Genomic DNA, 19,328 nt, shown 5'->3' with positions numbered 1-19,328 from the left:
ACCACCACCACCACCACAACTACTACTACCACCACCACCAATACTAATACTATTACCACCACCACACCACAGCCACTACTACCACCATCACAACTACTACAACCATCCACCACCACCATAGCCACTACTACCATCTACTGTACCATCACCACAACTACCACCACCACCACCACTCCCACCACCACCACTACTACCACACCACCATCACCATCACCACTCCCACCACCACCACCACTACTACCACCACGACCAAACTCGCCTACAAAATTGACCCTCCTCAAGTAGTGATGAAGCTGCTCGCCATCAACAGAGGTCATATGAAGGGACAGAGACACCCCCTCCCCCCAAACACACACACTGGTCCATATCTCTGAGGGAATATTGAAGATTATAAAGTAGACTGGTTTAGTAGAAAATATCCCTGTCTACTAATCTACTTATCTGTCCATTTACCTATCTTCTTTTTATCTATCTTCTCTTTATCTGTCTCTCATCTGTGAAAGGAGAAAGATTATACTAGCGATTATTATGTATATAGGTTTAGTATCTGTCTGTCTATCTAGCAGTATTTTCATCTTTCTGTATCTATCTGTCTTTAAACCATCTATCAATATCCACTGATGTCCATCTATCCATCTATTCATGTTTTTATGTGTCTACCCACTAACCTATATCAATGTATGTCTATTTATCTATTATCGATTACCTACTAACCAAAATCTGTCCGTATGTTTATGCCTATCTATCTACACAGGAACTGGGGACGCCAAATGTATTGTAGAGATTTAAATTTATTGAGAGGGGGAACAGATATAGGGGTCGATCAACTCCCTCTCTCTCTCTCTCTCTCTCTCTCTCTCTCTCCAGTGGGTTTGCAATTCACACACTTGAAGGCATATAATTTCATCATCATCACTACACAGAAAAATAGTTGACTACATAATATCATCATCATAATCACGGAGTTCACTACTTGCAGAAACAAGAAGCGATGCTAAGACTTAGCAAACCCGTCCTCGGCAGTCATTTTAGTTCTGACGTAGAAACACACCAGGATGTTTAGTCAACGATGTCACATATCAAATTTGGAGTAAATCGGGTGAAAATTGACGATTTCATGCCCATTTGAAATTTTAGGCACGACCCACTTGACACTGACCCCCCTACCGCCAACTGGGGGTGACCTCTCTAATGTAATGAGGCTTATTATAGGAAAGATGAACCTATAGGTTTTAGTTTTATTTCGATATGTCGAATTTGAAAGGAGTTATGGTGAAAAAAAATGATTTTTTTTTTTTACACTTTTGGGGTCTGCAGCCTAGGCCTTGGCCCAATTTGACTCAAAATTTAATCAGGTGATCAGAATGTCATAACCCATCATCCCTGTAATTTTTAGTCAAAATCGCACCAGTAGTTTTCGCGTAAAGTTGTCAACAGACAGACAGACAGATAGACAGACAGACAGACAGACAGACAGACAGACAGACAAACAAACAGAAGAACCGAGTGAAAACATCATCACACAGAATAACACGACTACATTTATAATGTCATCAACATCATCATCTTCATCACCCCATATAGGTCATGCAGAGAAACTTTTTTACTGTTTCACGTATCACCAAAACCAAATCCCTCAACCTTCTTCGATCATAACCAAGGAGACTCCGAGATAAAGAGACAGTGCTCACTGAAGGTTCCTAATGCAATTTAGTGCAAATACGCTGGGTGGTAACCATGACACTGCTCCGAAAAATGCTTACATGAGGGCATACGCAAAGGCCATGACCGCGTCGAAGACAAACTGTAATTGGGCTTCGAACTGCGTGTGTTGGGGTGAGAGTCGGAGGGAGTGACTGCACATGCGCGGGTGGTGCTGGTTGTAGGAGGTGCAGGGCCCCTTGGGATGATGGCACCTGAAGTTGTCCTCCCAGTATTCGGTAGCCGGGGAAGGTGAATTATTTACTAACTGAAATTAATTACTGAGAAAAGGGGTCATTGACAAACTGATTACTGATAAAAAGTGGTTACTGACAAATATTATTGATCAACTTAGAAGATAATGAACTGGTTAATAATTGATCATGATTACTGAACTAGATAATAAATTGGTTAGTTGCTGTAACTGATTACTGACAAAAGGTGGTAACTGACTGAGCCAAATTACAGTCTACTGATTACTAACAAAACTGATTATTGGGTGAGTGATTACTGACTAATTATTGACAAACTGATTACTGATAAAAAGTGGTAATTGACTGAACCTGTTTACTCTCAATTGAATGCTGTCTGAATCTGATTATTGACTGAAAATGATAATTGACTAGAACTGCTTACTGACTGCTGCTTGAAACTGACTATTTACTCAAACTGACTCTTGACTGAGTTGACTACTGACTGAAAATTATTACTGACCACTGTGGATTCCAGAGGCAGTGGAACAGTGTTCTTCGGCAATAACTTTATATCAAAACGTTGGATTACGATGATATTTTACCAGGGTATGTTTCAGACCCCGACCTAACTGGCGTCAGTATGGTTTATTATCAAACGTGGAGACGTAAGGCAGGTATAAGAGGAAAATAAGCATGCAAGGCGACTGTTTTACCCATTGCTGGTGAGAGGGTAGCGGGGAAATGCCCCGCCCACTCGCTCATATCGTACGTCACATTGACGTTGTCCATATAGACACCGCCCCCTCATCATCGTATGGGTGAAATATTGGAAAGGGTCGGTGTCTGCTTTGGTAGATGGAAAATGTTGCCCATATTTGGAAAATAAGCCTGGTATTTTCATATAAGCCTATAAGGAAGTTATCCATTTGTAACGCAGGGATGTGAATTATTGTAATGTTATCATCATATATGAACATACCATCCACTTGAGGTGTACAATTCTCTCTATCCCCTGATTGAAGTACACTTCCAACATTACAAATGTGTAAGTGACGAAACGGGTCATATATAGGTAACATAATAGCCTTACATTGCACACATGACATGTTGCCTGTTATCGTCACAGTGGAATATATAGTTCAGCGAAGAGTGAGGAGATACCTGTTTAATAAGGTTACCTGAATATGAATTGTCAAGAAAAGTCAGTGTTTACGTGGTTATCTTGCCCAGGGCTGGATACTCAAAATTCACAATGGTTGTATTTTACGAATGTGAGTTCGTATCCTTGTATTTTTGGCGTTGCTATGGCGTTTCATTCCCACTCAGAAGCAATGCATTAGTTCCATACCTTGATTCATTTTCTGTTCGAGTCTGTGTGACTTATAACCAGGGCCATGAACTGATGTTTTCGGACAGTCCTGCCTTAAATAGTATCGTAATATTTGGAATATTCAGGTGGGCAGTGCCTACATAACGTCATAACTATACGTCACGCTAGCCTCGCACAAGCGATGGCTCATTCTGTCGCCTCGCATGCTTATTTTACTCTTATAAATGCCTTAAGTCTCCACTGGTGGTAATAATCCATACTGACGCCAGGTAGGTCGAGGTCTGAAACATACCCTAGTAAAATATTACCGTAATCCAACGCTTTGATAACAAGTTATTGCCGAAAACCAGTGTTCCACTGGCTAAAACCATAGTAATTACTGACACTTATTACTGACCGAAAGTGCCTGCTTACTGATGCTCATTCTGAAACTGATTACTGACATTTGATTAATGACTGAAAGTGATTATTATAGCCCGAAAGTTGCCACAGATGCCACAAGCGCCTTTTCATGTCTTTTTTATGATTTCATCAGGATAATGCCTTTTTCGTAATCCAGTGCCTAAATCAGCCTTTTCTGCCGTTTTGCTAACAGATAGTGCTATTTTCCCTAGTTGTACCTGATTACAATGACGTTTTCTGTGTTAACACAATGATATTAAGTTATTAACATGTTAGCATGGTCATTGATAATGACTTACAATAAAAGTTTTTTCGAAACAAAATATTACGTTGATGAAAAATAAGACAGCGTATGACAGGTTAATTTAATAGGCGAATGGCTTGCGTCGACGCCACTGAGCTCTAAGGATGTAGCCACACCGAACGCGACGAGCGGGGAGGTAGCGTGATGAGCGTTGATGGGAGCGTCAGCGCGATGGGTGTCTAAATAGGAAGCGGCAGCCTCACGGGCAACAGCTAGTCAGAGGCATGCCTATAGTGGAATATCCGCTGGGCAATTCACTATTTATTGAATTAAATTTCATAGATTTATGTATTGATAAATAATAAATGTTCATTACATATATACATATATAACACATACATACAGTGTATACACTTATCTGTTTATTAGTTTTAAGCCTACGGTGTAACAAAGGAAATAGAGCACTAAATACTAGTATGAATTTTAGACATTAATGGTCTTTGATAGGTTTTAAAACAACGGTGGAACAAAGCAATCGTATGACAAAATAATACTCGATTATAATTTACCACTTGTATGCAGTTATTCACAGATATCTTCCCAGTGTTTCAACAGTCCAGTATTTTTGTGGAATGGATCATTTGAATCCCACACAGCTCTCCTGTGGTACAAGGCTCCAACAAGGTGTTCAGTAGACATAATTACCAAACCCAAACTCCCCAACACGCAGTACCAGCACAACCGAATCATGATGCAAATGCCTGGGGAGTGGGGATGTCGCTAGGCAGTGCACGACATTTTGGAACATGCTCCATCGCGTAGCGACGAGCGTGGAGGGTGAGCGGGGCGACAAACCTCCCCGCTCATTCAGTGTGGCCACCCACGTAGGATTTAGTGTGTTTTATCGTGTCGCCTCATCCTTCCCCGCTCAAGTAGCCCCGCTCGTCGCGTTCGGTGTGACGTACCCTAAGGTATGGCTAGGCTATCTCCGCCACGAGCGTGTGAGTTTGGCCGCCATATTGAAACATCCACACTCGTAGCTTATAATACAAAAACTTAAATGGATTATTGCTTTTTTTCTACCTAGTTCAATGAATTATTGGGGGCCATTTAGCCAATGAGCATAAAACAATGCCATTGGTTGCTGCGGTGCAGAACTTACCCTTTATCACACCAAGGCAGAGGAAGACAATGGCAGAAAGGGAAAAGATAGTGTGGTGTTAGGGTTGAAATGATAGTGATGATGAGGCTGTTTTACGTTGAAGTAGGCCTAATGGTGTTGAAATGGTGTGAGAAGTCCTTAGACTATCCATGCCATGAAACCGAATGTCCAAATTGATAAAGGCTGCAAGAAGCATGGAAATATCTACAAGAGAGTGTGAACAGAAAACAAGAGGACATGGAGAGAAAGACTGAAGATAAATGGGCCCCTTTTAGTCGCCTCATTCATGCAGGGACACTGGGGAAGAATCTTCCTGCCCATCCCCAGGGGGCAGTAATCTTACAGAATTTGCAACAAGATATATTTCTTACTTGTGAAATAATGCCATCTGTCTTCGGTAAATTCCTGTGCCCATTTCTGCTTCGGTAAGCTGCACAGTGCACCATGACACTATATTTTCTGGAATCATCGGCTGCTTTCAAAAACCCACTGAGCAGCTCAGTACAAAAACCGTAGGCATTAGGCGTGGTGTAACATGGCTGCCACTATACCAGCGCCACCCTGACAGCGGACACACGAATTTCTTTGCTACCCATGAGAAAGCCTCTCCATACTATGGAGCTAAGTGGGGGTGACCCACGAGAAAGCCTCTCCATACTATTGAGCTCAGTGGGTGTGACCCATGAGAAAGCCTCTCCATACTATTGAGCTCAGTGGTCGACGCCCGTCAGTTAATTAAAATTTCCACCACCTGGGCGAAACCGGGGGCACCACCGTCGGTCGTTTATTCGCTCGTGCCGTTGCTTCAGTCTTCTCCCTGATCTACTCCCCGGCCTAAGTCCCTAAAAACTGAAAGTGCTAATTATAACTTTGTTGCTACTTTTCTAATAGGATGTGACAGTGAAGTTTCCATTTTTTACTGTGATAAATTGATAATGGTCAAAAAATACACCTTTCCACGGGAAAATTGTCATTTTCTGAGAAAAAATTCGAAAATAATCAATTTTTGCTATTGTCTAATTCTGCAAAGATGAGATTCGCTGAAAGCAAGGTTTTTCACTTATATATATCCACTAGACCAAAGGGTTAATGTAGTATACCTTTATGTTATTATTGTTAACTATATTGTGGTGGAGGATATACATGCCTCTATATGCCTTTCTTTGTCAATAACTGCCTTTTTCGTGCCTTTTTAGCAATTTTATTATGCCTCTTTGCCTGCCTAGTTCAGAGTTATTTAGCGCCTATAGTCGGATTCCCGCCCGTTTGCGGTTGAGGTGTGGCCCGCACCTGTGGACAATGGTGCCACGTTTCCCCAACTTGCGATGTGAAACGGAAGCTATTTATGTACAAGGCATCACAAATTCGATAAATTCAGATGAATAAAACTTACACTTGTGTATTTTGATGGATGAATCAACAGTAATCTTATTATGCATAAAATATTTATACAGTAACACAGAAACATGGCATACATATTGTACAGTGTTGCTAAAAGATATTGTAGTCACTTTTAATGGTTTTTAGCGTAGTTTTAGGGTGGGTAATAATATCACAGTTATGGATATAAGATAATGAGCCTGAAAAAAGAAGAAATATGCCAATATCCAAAGTAAAAGAAATAATTCATGTAATTCTTGTGAGTGGCAACACTTACACACCCATAATAATAAAAGAGAGAGAGAGAGAGAGAGAGAGGCATGCATTGAATGCATTGTCGGCATCACTAAATATAACAAAACCAAATTAACAAATGAAAGCACAATTATAAATAACTTATAAAAGAATCAAAAGTACTCAGGGTGGCTCACATTTCCCGCCAGGAGAGAGAGAGAGAGAGAGAGAGGTCTGTCACTGCCTTCTTTGTATTCATTTGTTCCTTGGTACATACTGCACACACTGATATACATTGTTCCTATTGATGCACATATATCTATACACGTAATTTCTCTCTCTCTCTTCTAATACTGACCACGTGGTAGGTGAATCCAGCCCCCCCTTCCCCTCTCCTCCCTTCTTAATCCCTCCTGGGTGTCTCAGGTCAAATCCCCCTTCACACTTCCCCTCCCCCCTGGACCACCACCCCAACAAACCCACATCCACACTCCCACCCACACCTACACCCACACCCCACTACGTCGGGGTGTATGAATCAGTAACGTAACAAACCTCTCAGCAGACAGTAACTTTGACACTCCATCTACTACTAAATATGACAAAACCAAATTAACAAATGAAAGCACATTTATAAATAACTTATAAAAGAATCAAAAGTACTCAGGGTGGCTCACATTTCCCGCCAGGAGAGAGAGAGAGAGAGAGAGAGAGAGAGAGATAACGGTATAGAAAACGTGGCAAAACTGTACACAGGTGCGGACCACACCATAGCCGCAAACGTGCGCGAGTCCTACTATAAACATCCGGGCTCTAGTGATTATTAACTGAAACTATTTCACGATAAACTGACCGTGGACTGAAAGTAATTAGCCGAACTGACTGACTCGGTTTATTGACTGATACAGATATAGGAATCACCATGGCAAGTTTGCATTCCTCTTCATATTTTGTGAAGAAACCTTGTTGTGTTATTGTTTTGATGTTATGGGTTTGTTCCAAGCCATAGGCGTGGATTACAAGGCCTCAGAAGGACGACTCTTCATAGACAGCTCAGTGAAGAGCCTAAAAGCTGTGCTTTTGCATAACGGCAATGAACTCCCATCAGTTCCAGTTGTACACTCCGTGGAAATGAAAGAAGGCTATGAGAATGTGAAGATTTGTCTGACAAAGATCAAGTACTCAGGTCACAACTGGGAGGTCTGTGGGGTTTTCAAATTGATTTCATTCCTACTTGGAATGAGAGGCGGTTATATGAAGTACTCATGTTTTTTTTATGTTTGTGGGACAGCCAGAGCGATGCAGAACATTTCATGATGGGAGACTGGCCTCACAGAGAGAGTCTCACACCAGGCTCGTGCAACGTTCTGAGAGCAGAGCTCCACTGATCTCCAGACAGAAAGTATTGCTACCACTGCTACACATAAAACTTGGTCTTGTGAAACAATTTGTGAAAGCCATTGACAAGGATGGCAATGCGTTTCTGCATATCCAATCAATGTTTCCCAAGCTAAGCGTGGCAAAGGTGACGGCTGGCATATTCACCAGGCCGCAAGTTCGAAGAATGCTTGCAAGTCGTGAACTCCAGGGTAAAATGACCAATGATGAAGAGTGCACTTGAAATGCTTTCAGAGGGGTTGTGGAAGGTTTTCTTGGCAACCAGAGGAGACCAGATTCCGCACAGCTCATCGATGACCTGATTGGTGCATTCTACCAGCTTGGATGCAGAATGTCAATCAAATTGCACTATCCGCATTCCCACCTTGATTTCTTCGAAAGCAACTTCGGTGCAGTCAGCGAGGAGCATGGTGAACAGTCCACCAGGACATTCTGCTGATGGTAACCAGATATCATGGTAGGTGGAAGGCGATGATGGGAGATTACGTTTGGGGATTGTTGCGTGATTGTCATCACAACTACAGAAGAAAATCAAGGTCATAATGCATTTCTTGATAAATGTGCCCTGCATTCCTTGTGATAATACTGTATGTTCATTTTCTAGTTATAATAATAATATACACCCGGTTTGTGGTAGGTGGGGGTGCTCACCATCCACTCACTCGATGTAGTGCTGCTCTCGGATGTCTGCCCATTCTTCTCCTTCCTCCTTTCCTTCCTTCCTCTTCTGTCTTTCTTTACTTCATTCCTCGTCCTTCTGCCAATGGGTGACTTTACACTCCCTCTTTTGTCTTTCTTTTCTTCATTCTTTCCTGTTCCTTCTGCCTATGGGTGACTCTACACTGAGTGACAAGCCGAATGGCTTCCTGTAACCCAGGAAACCATTTACGATGCTGGGTGGTAACCATATAACCAAATTATGGCACCTGGTGGTTTAGTGGGTAATTGCGGCGCTCCAATCGGATTGAGCCGGTGAAGGTTTATATCCAAGGGATGGTTGGGGTTATTGCTCGCGTAATGCCACTCAGGGATGAGTGAGGCTGGTCACTCTCATCTTAAATGTCAGGACCAACTTGCCTAGCCCAGGGCTCCTACGCTCCTCATGGGACAACGTAGGATTGGATGATAGATAGTTAGATAGATACACTCGGTAATATATAAATTCTTTTGACATTCTCAACATTCCCGAAAAGGTAACAAATTGCAGTTCCTGTCCTTGTACGATAAATATGTTGTTGCATAATTCCTGTAACTCTAGATTTACAAAAAAAAAAAAAAAATATATGCATATTCGGAATCTACGCATTGATATGTAGGAGGAAACTAGGTGGTAAGTAGAATAAATGTAAAGGTGGGGCAGACACCATGGGACGCCTTGCCACGGTGCTCATCTCCATAACATAGGCGTTTGGGGCTGTGGCAGGTTATTCACCCATTATCCTAGATACAAGGCACTGCATCATCCAGGTTACCATAGTTACCACAGGTAGGCTTTGGTGCAACTCAGCGTTTGAGACACAGTCACTGCATTATTCACTGTGGTTTTTAAGTGTTTGATGACACATGAAGATATGTTATCATACTTGTTTCCCTGTGCGAATGTTCGCTTTTCCATGCTTAAAGGCAAATTATGAAAAAGGACGGTTTACTGCTTGACACTGAACTTATTGTCAGAAACCTATGAAATTACTGAATGACAAAGCTAATAGTCTTGGCATGGTTATAAATCACTTTTCAGGACTGTTTTCTGACAGACATCCGTGTCTTCAATAGTTGGAGCCATCACTGGAGCAACATATTCGCGATATATCTTGAAGACAGTTATAGAATTTCATCTTTGTTTTGGTGTGAGATTTGAGCTTATTTTATTTATTATTATTATTTTTTTATTTTTTTTTTCGGGGGGGTCCACTACAAGTTTCATTCGTTTGTGGTATAATTCATATCAGCCATATCTTAAAAGGCTAGGATTTAATATGGGACACCCCCTTTTTTTTTTTTTCAGTGTTTTAAACTTTGGTAGGGTGGCAAATAAAAAAAAAAAAACTAGATGCGTCCCAATTTTGTTCAATATCCCAAACACTTTTATTCATACTGAATAATAATTAGATGACTTTTTGAGGATGTTATTGCAATATAGGACTATATATATTTGATATTTTTAGCAGTCCCTATAGAAACTTATTACAAAGCAAATTTAATACAACTACTGGTTTTCAGAGTAATATAAGGACTATTGACAATGAAAGAAACATTATACAGGCCCATCTTTCACCTTCCATGAAATAAGAAATAATATAATTCAGTGCAGCAAAAATAAGAATATTTTCTAAATATAGTTAATAATTTAATACTGTATCATAGTTCCTACTATCATTCGAGCTATGTGGGCTATGGATTCCTAAATTGAGGGATCTACGCAGCCAGAAGTCTCTATATTAAGGCTAGTGCATAGAAATGCTTCCATTTCAGGGTAAAATAACCCTAACCTAGGACAATCGGCCCCTCTTTAGGCTACTGTTTAGGTACTGCACATCGTAGCTTTCTGCGTAATACAAGGCTAATCAAGGTCTCTCTGACGTTGCAAATATTTTACGTTATTTCTTTTGTAAGAAGGCTACATGAAGCTATCTTGTTCTTTCCTAACATCAAGGAAAAAAAAAAAAATACTTTCAGAAGCATGCTGCTTTCTAACTTCAGGGATAGTATGAATTAATTTAAAATCTTCAAATGTCTAGAAGTGATGCAATAAGAGCATGAAACTTCACATAACCTTTTTCTTTTACTATATACTTTCAGTATTGTAGCAAATCAAGCAGCCATTATATAGTTCATGGTTTCAGAATATATATATATATATATATATATATATATATATATATATATATATATGCGAGGAAGAAGGAACAAAAGACTGAGCCCGCAAAACAGTTCCTTTCAAGAACAAAACAAAATCAATACAAAAGAAAGCCAAATTCAAGATTCGGTCATTTCGAGATGCATGGACACTTTGCGTTTGAAAGACTGGAGGTCATAGGAAGTAGGAAAAACAGAGGGAGACAGGTCCAGAGTTGGCCTGTTACATAAACGAAGGACTAGGAGTAACAGCTAACTCTTGCATTATAGAGTTGGACAGAAAAGGGATGAGAGCTTGTTGCTATACGGGTGCTACGCACCCGTCATAGAAGTGGAGGGATGCAAGCAGACAGTTCAGAGAAGCAGCGACCATTGAAGTAGCGATAGAAAAGAGATAACGAGGCAACAGTGCGGCGAAGAGACAGAGGTTGAAGGGAGCCAGTAGGAGGAGGAGAGTTGATGAGACGAAAAGCCTTTAACTCCACTCTATTGAGAGGAGCTGTGTGTGTGGAGCCTCCCAACACGCGGGAGTTGTACTCTAAACAAGGGCGGATAAAAGAGTGTATAAAGTCAACAACTGTGCAGGGGTAAACAAGGCACGGAGTCGGTTTAGCACACCTAATCTCTTGGAGATTATACAAGAGATGCAATATGATCCTTCCAAGATAAGTAGCTGAATATTATTAAACATTAGTGGGTATTAATGTGGAAGATTTTGACAGGATGATAGGTGTAAAAACTGAGTTTTTGATGCATTAAGAACAACAAGAGTATTTTTACCCCAGTCAGAGATACGAGAAGACATTAGGTGTGCCATAGCCTCATCCCTTGTTTGTTCAAGTAACTGCTGAGATGGACATTGCAGAAACCGAATGGAAAGGTGAAGGTTGGAATCATCAGCGCATGAGTGGATAGGGTTAGATGTACAGTTTACAAGATCATTGATGTATAAAATGAATAGAGTTGGTGACAGGGCAGAGCCCTGAGGAACACCGCTGTTGATAGATCTAGGAGAAGAATGATGGCCGTCTACAACAGCTGCTCTAGAACTACCAGAAAGGAAGCTGTAGATGAAGGCAGAGATAGAGGGATAAAAACCATACGAGGGCAGTTTGGAAATTAAAGATTTATGCCAGACGCGATCGAAAGCCTTTCAGATGACAAGTGCAATGGCAAAGCTTGCACCAGAGTCACAAAAGGAGAAAGGCCAGGAAGCTGAAAGGTAGGTGAGAAGATCGCCAGTGGTGCATCCCTGACGGAACCCATACTGACGATCAGAAAGTAGGTTGCGATGGGAAAGATGCTTTAAAATTTTCTTTTAAGGATAGACTCGAAAACTTTTGAGACACAGGATGTTAAAGCAATTGGACGATAGTTAGAGGGTTGGGAATGGTCACCCTTCTCTGGGACTGGCTGAATGAGAGCAAACTTCCAGCAAGAAGGAAAGGTACAAGTTGAAAGACAAAGACAAAAGAGTTTACCTCGGCAGGGTATAAGAACAGAAGCATGGTTCTTGAGGACAACAGGAGGGACTCCATCAGGCCCATATGCCTTGTCAGTATTAAGGTCAATGATGGCAGAAAATACATCAACAGAAGAAATTTTAATGTCAGCCATAAGGAAGTCAGAGGGGGGGAGTGATGGAGGAACAGCACCAGAATCGTCTAAGGTGGAATTGGAGGAGAAAGTCTGAGCAAAGAGATCTGCTTTATCAGTAGAAGAAATAGCTATGGAGCCATCAGAGTAGAAAAGAGGAGGGAAGGATGATGAGGTAATGTTGATAGAAAGGTTTTTTGCAAGGTGCCAGAAGGAGTGGGAAGAATTCGAGTTGGAGAGTTGAGAGCATTTAGTATGGATGACATTTTTAGCAAAGCGAACAACAGACTTAGCACAATTCCGGGCAGAAACATACTGTAAACAAGATGTGATTCAGGGGTGGGTTGGCTCAGTACCTTTTATAGGCCCTTCCCTTGTTGTGGACAGCATTAGAACAAGCTTGATTAAACCAAGGCTTTCTTGCATTAGTCAAAGGATATGAGAAAGGAATGTAAGCTTCCATGCCCGAGAGAATAACGTCTGCAATGTGCAAGGCACACTCAGATGGCTCCCGGCCATGGAAGCAATAATCATTCCAGGGAATAACAAAGAAGTACTGCCTGAAGGCCTCCTAATCCACAGCTCCAAAGTGCCACAGATAACGTTTCTTTGGAGGGTCCACAGGCTGTACCAGAGTGATAGGACAGATTAAGGTAATGAGGTTGTGATCAGAGGAGCCCAACAGAGAGAAAAGATTAACACTGTAAGCAGAAGGATTAGTTGTAAGGAAGAGGTCAAGTATGTTGGAGCTCTCTCCAAGGCGGTCAGGGATATGGGTAGGGTGCTGTACAAGCTGGTGTAGGTCATTAAGGAGAGAAAAGATGTAGGTTTGTTCACCAGGTGGATCAGTGAAAGGAGAGCCAAAGGTGGTGGTGAACATTGAAATCTCCTAGAATGGATATTTCAGAGAAAGGAGAAATGAATAGAATGTATTCCATCATAGAAGTAAGACAGTCGAAGAATTTTTGATAGTCAGTAGAATTAGGAGATAAGTTAACAGCACAGATATATTTAGTCACAGACTGACAGGAAAACCGAAGCCAGAGAGTAGAGAATTCAGAAGAATCAAGTTCAGGAACACGAGAGCAAGGTAGGGCGTTGCGTTCATATTCACAACAGCCACTTTTGGCTTTGAAATGAGTATAGAGAAAGTAGGAGGATACAGAAATGGGTTTGCTGTCAGTTGCCTCAGACAGCTGAGTCTCGGTTAAAAAGAGAAGGTCGGGTTTAGAGGAGGATAGGTGGTGTTTGACAGAAAGAAAGTTAGAGGAAAGGCTGCAAGTGTTGCAGAAATGAAGTGGGTCAGACAGTGGTTCCAGGCACATTGAGGCATCACCGGGTGAGGGTGGATGGTTGGGGTTATTGCGCGCTATTTTTCTTTTTTTTGAATTTTGACAAGGTAGTGTAGTGTGTACTGTGCATGTAAATTGATGTTGACAGTTGGAGAAACTTGTATTGGAGAGCATGCTGGCCTACTCTGTGTTACTAAGAGACTGAAAAAGTTCAGCAATGGGGGATGGTCAGGAACTAGTTCCGAGGGCTGATGAAACGGGAGCTCCAGCTCTCCCTGTCATCTGCTTTCCATCCATTTCGGGACTACTGCCCTGCTCGACTGGTGCTACAGTCTACTTGTGTGTGTGTGTATATATATATATATATATATATATATATATATATATATATATATATATATATGAGAGGGAGACAGTTGGGTAAAACATTGAGTTTTAGGGTAAAATTTGGTTCTGCCAAGGGTAAAACAAATCTTGCTCATGGAAGGCCTGTGCATAGCTTCTCAGCAGGGATACGTCTTTTCCTGTTATGCCATTCCATAACGAGTAATATACATGCACAGAGGCGAACAGGAGATGGGACGAGACTCACACGGTGAAAAGCCTTTGAAATCACCTCAAGCAGAGAGTATTATGGAATTATGTTGGATGTAGAGAAACACTGATGTCCTGACTTTCTATTATTATCTCTGTGAACAAAACTGTCGTAATGTTGGCGACAACAGAAATATTCTTAGCCAGTCTGTTTCTCTACTTCCACCACAGCACGTATTCATTAATGACTACTTTCACTCCGACGTTGTGTTCTTCCTGGGACAAGTAAAATGACAGTGTAATGCAATGAAATATATCTATGTCACACTGATGATGGCGTCACTGCACGGATTAATAATGACAGTAATAATAATAATAATAATAATAAAGCCAGAAGCAGATGAATGTATTAATGGAAGTACTCATTAGCATCACCATGAAATGAAAAGAGCCCCCCCGCGCCCGCGCGCGCGCGTGTGTGTGTGTGTGTGTGTGTGTGTGTGTGTGTGTGTGTTTTCTCAGTTTACTGACGCTGTTGTGGATTTTGTTATGCTGTTATGACACCAGTAGCGGCGAAGCTATATCATTTTCCAGTTACAGTGCTCTTGTTAAAGATATTACCCGTACGTGAATTGCTGTGCTCTATAGCTGCAATATGACTGATCACACAGATATTAATTCCATGATTATACTGTACGGTCGTGGTCATAAATAATCACCTATCATTCGGTACCCTGTGCCTCAGGTTGCTTCCTTTATTCGCGGCCAGTCACAGTGGAGTAAGACCGGCTGAGAGAGAGGGGCCCGAGAGAGAAGGGAAGGTGGCTGAGGGGACGAGTGATAATGCGAGGGTGGAGTAAGGGAGGGGAGGACGGGAGGTAGGGGAGGGAGAATGAAATGCGAAGTGGTTGGTGGTCACATTATTTGTCTAGTTTCTTTCATGCAGGGCATGATAAAAGAGTCAATATTCGGTAGATAATGATGCATTGAAGTTTCGAATAGTTGGGTGCTGTTATATCAGATGACGGAGGAAGTGAGAAGGAAATTGTCAGAACTGGTATTGTTATGGGAGCTTTCGGACGAATGAGAAAAAATTTAACTAACATAACTATGGATATGAGGACAGGAACAAGAGTGTTGAAATCTTTTGTCTGGTCGACGCTACAATACGGGTGCGAAAGGTGGACAGTATAAGAAAATGTGAGGGAGATTACAAGCAGCTGAGGTATGGTTTTTGAGAAGAATGATGCGAATATCATGGATAGAAAAAGTAACAAATGAAGAAGTTCTGAGAAGGGCAGGAGTGAAAAGAGAAACGATGAAGACTGTAAGAAAAAGACATGGAATTTTTGGGACATGTTATAAGAGTAAAAAAAAAAAATTGAAAATGACTGTTTACTTGGAAGAATAGAGGGAAGAAGACCAAGAGGAAAACTACGATTAAAGAGTATGGATTGTATAAGAAGCGATTTACAAGAAAGAATCAGCAATGTGGAGTTAATCAGGATAGCTGAGGATAAAGGAAGATGGTGCTCCATGGCCGCTAACGTCACATGACCGGTACTTCGGTAAAAGGTAAAGGTAATGCTGCATTGTATCTTGTATAGCGTCATCTGATAACAAGCTTTAGATAGGTGGTGATGTCAATTGCTGGCTCGTGAGAGAAATATACTGACATGACAGATCAAACATTAGTGCAGAACCATCGAGACTGTGTGGGCACCTTGTCAACGCGTGGGAGCCAGAGAATGAGAGGACACAGGCCCGCCTCCTCCAGCACACCACGGACGAGTGGGAGCTGTTCAGACGAAACCAGCAAACCATCAACAACATTGTTTCCTCGCTGTCGCGAAGACTGCAAGAGGTTATTAAGAGGCAGAAGGCCACTGGACTACTTAAAAAGGCTTTCCTTGTTGCTTTGGCTTTACCAGTGTCGGTAAACATTGACACAGATATATTTTGGGAGTTTGGGTATGATTTTATTTTCCTTTTAAAATTTTATGAGATATCGTAATCATATCCAGCCATGTGCACTGACACCAAATTTATTTATCTTTTATGCACAATTATCTGGTGGTGATGGTGACTGTATACAGGAAGTGTCTGTGGCCACAGACATATCAAAGGTTGCATATGATATTTAGTTCCAAAATTAATTACATGTAAGGGTAGAGGACGTTTCTTAATTAAGCATTACAGAAGTCCAAACTATCCAGATTCCATTCTGCGTCCGAAGTCAAAATATATGGATAAACACAAATATCTGGGTCTGCACTAATAATTGATCTGACACGTCAGTATATTTCTCTCACGAGCCAGCCCTTGATATCACACCAATCTAAAGCTTGTTATCTGACGTCGGTATGCAAGATGTAATGCAGCATTATCTACGAATGTTAACTCCTTTATATCATGTCTTGAATGAAAAAAAAAACAAATAGACAAATAATGTGACCACCACTTCGCATTCATTCTCCCTCCCCTCCCTCACTCCACCCACACACAATCACTCACCCCCCACCCACCTTCCCTTCTCATTTTGGCCCCTCCCTCTCAGCCCCTCTTGCTCCGCTGTGACTTGCCGCGCATAAAGGAAGCAGCCTGAGGCACGGGATACTGGAGGATAGATGATTTTTTATGACCACGACTACATGTCACACAGTCTCCTATCATACCCTGCCCTCCCATTCCCTTCAACTGTCATTGTGAACCCCAGGACTGATCTGAAGCTTTCCTTGAGTTCAGTTCCTGAAAAACGAATCATAAGTGGGCTGTTGTTCGAGCATCACATTCAGGGACAGGAAAGAAGAATGCTGTAATGGAGTATATCAATTGTTAGTGAAAAACATTTCTAATATAGGCTATATTAGAACTACAAAACAGCCAATATCCTTACTGTAATCATAAACAAACAGAGTGTGATGCCAGCAGGTTCTCATGGAGGAATAAGATGACAACAGTGTGGAAAAAAGTATAAATAATTTTGCTGTACATACAAAAATATGACCTGATACACCTTGTGCAGTGGTATATCATTGTTATAATATGTGTCTGACTTTCCTTACAGACGTAGCTATCCGATAAACATAATCAGTGCCAAAGACATAATTGTGTGTGTGTTTGTATGTGTGTGTGTATTATGTTTGTGTGTTCGCGCATGTGTATACTATTCACTGTTACAAAAGAAAACGTCGGTGGGCCAGCCTGATAAGGGAACTAATTTTTCTGAGCAACTGTACAGTACATGTACTGGACAGCAGGATTAAATACTACTTTGACCAAGTAGGGCCAGACTAGATGGGTGCCACCCATGCTAGAAGAGCTTGATAGCAGAAGACAGATTAAAAACACTGACTCCCACCTGACTCAGAAGCCAGCCAGGATGAGCAATATTGGCCGTTTTTCCTTCAAAGTAAAACCACGGACAGGCACAGAAGACAGAGGCCCTCAATACCCAACAGCAAAAAAGCTATTGGTTATGGTGGTGATCAGCAGCAAGGGTTGCTAAGAATCTCTGGGGTAAAGGATTAGGCCACCAAATGCTAATGAAGATCTTCACCTACACTGTAAGACCTATGGGAATGGAAGCTGATCTGTTAGTATTGCTTGAAAAACGAAAGAAAAGCATCCGGGGGCCGAATGCTAATCGCTCGCCAAAATATGCTGTTGGCCGAGTCGAAGATTTTGGCCATACCTTGATAACCTGTAGGTTTCATGTTGATAGCTCAAGCTGTTCGTGGGATAAAATGGCGCTAAAGGCCGGTGATAAAAGCTAGTTCACATTTGGCAACCATTTTGTTGACTTTGGTCTTGACCCCGAGTGCCCATTTTCGATCTCGGTCAAATTTTTGGCCATATCTTGATACCCTGAAGGTTTCATGTTTATACCGCAAGCCGTTCATGAGATATAATGGAAACACACACACACACACACACACACACACACACACACACACACACACACACACACACACACACACACACACACACACGCACACACACAGCGACAGACACGAAGAACCAGGCAAAAACATTATCGCTCCGCCTTCTAAAGGCGGGAGATAACTATACACTATCAGGTGGGAAGTCGTAGGACTTAGTGAAATCATGAGATCAGGTGAAGAGCAAAAAGTATAAATAGTGAACATTTATTATACTGGGGAGACAATCTGTGGGTAGTAAATAAGACTGTGGAGGAGAATTCCTAGTTAACAAATATTCTGGGAAGAAAATTGTATTAAATTTTTTTTCAGTACTTACGAAAGAGTAGTTACTGTCACGACAAAATTAAATGTTAGATAGAAATTAAAGGTGGTTCAGGTGTGTGCACCAACAAGTAATTATCATGCACATGTTGCCAATTTCTGTAAAGATGTACAGTCAGATATTGACAGAGGAACTGCCCACTATATTGTGATCATGAATGACTTCAATACTAAAGTAGGAAGAAAGGTAGCCGGAGACACTTCAGGTGGGAATCAAGGTATAGACTCAAGAAATGAAGGAGGCCCAACTCTGGTGGAATTTGTTGAAATTTGGTCTCTGAAAATCATGGATATATAAATTGTAAATGTTCAACATTTACAATTTATATATTAAGTCTAGCATTTCCATGTCCATACTTTCCTCTTGTTCAACTGTCACTCTTGATTTACTTTGAAGATTGTGGCAGTCAGTTCCATGGCACGCACAAAACAGTGAGCAAAAAAGTTGTGCTGCAGCACAACTGCAACTGGCAGTTGAACCTGGTGTGCGCGATTGACACCCACACTTGATTAGTTTTAGGATATCAAGTGGTGCAGGAGAAGCATCAGTTGGCAAGCCAATTGGAACCAACAAGTTTGAATCAGGATCTTTGGTCCACCCATGATGAAGAGGGTTCATTTCTGGTGGCTCTGGATCAAGGGAGCTTCTCCAAATTCATGCCTGTAAATGGGCTCTGCAAACATGTTCTTCAAATGCTTCTGTTGTTGGTGGCAAAGCTTTTAGCTCTGGTGCTGTGGTG

The 19,328-nt window shown here is 41.5% G+C and overlaps 1 protein-coding gene across 1 annotated transcript in view; it reads left to right on the top strand.

Moving 5' to 3' along the window:
- Positions 1–19,098, top strand: part of LOC145401270 (uncharacterized) — a 78,806-nt gene extending 59,708 nt beyond the window's left edge. The window contains exon 2 of the mRNA XM_080273599.1: positions 18,986–19,098. Within this exon, the coding sequence (XP_080129725.1) occupies positions 18,986–19,098 (113 nt within the window). The remainder of the gene's footprint in view (positions 1–18,985) is intronic.
- The last annotated feature ends 230 nt before the right edge of the window (positions 19,099–19,328 follow it).

This window comes from Coenobita brevimanus, chromosome 55, assembly GCF_032717465.1.
Source record: "Coenobita brevimanus isolate Jiangsu-jjx chromosome 55, ASM3271746v2, whole genome shotgun sequence".
NCBI classification, from domain to species: Eukaryota; Metazoa; Arthropoda; class Malacostraca; order Decapoda; family Coenobitidae; genus Coenobita; species Coenobita brevimanus.
The sequence above is the reverse complement of the archived record's forward strand: the minus strand, read 5'-3'. Positions and strand labels throughout refer to the sequence as shown.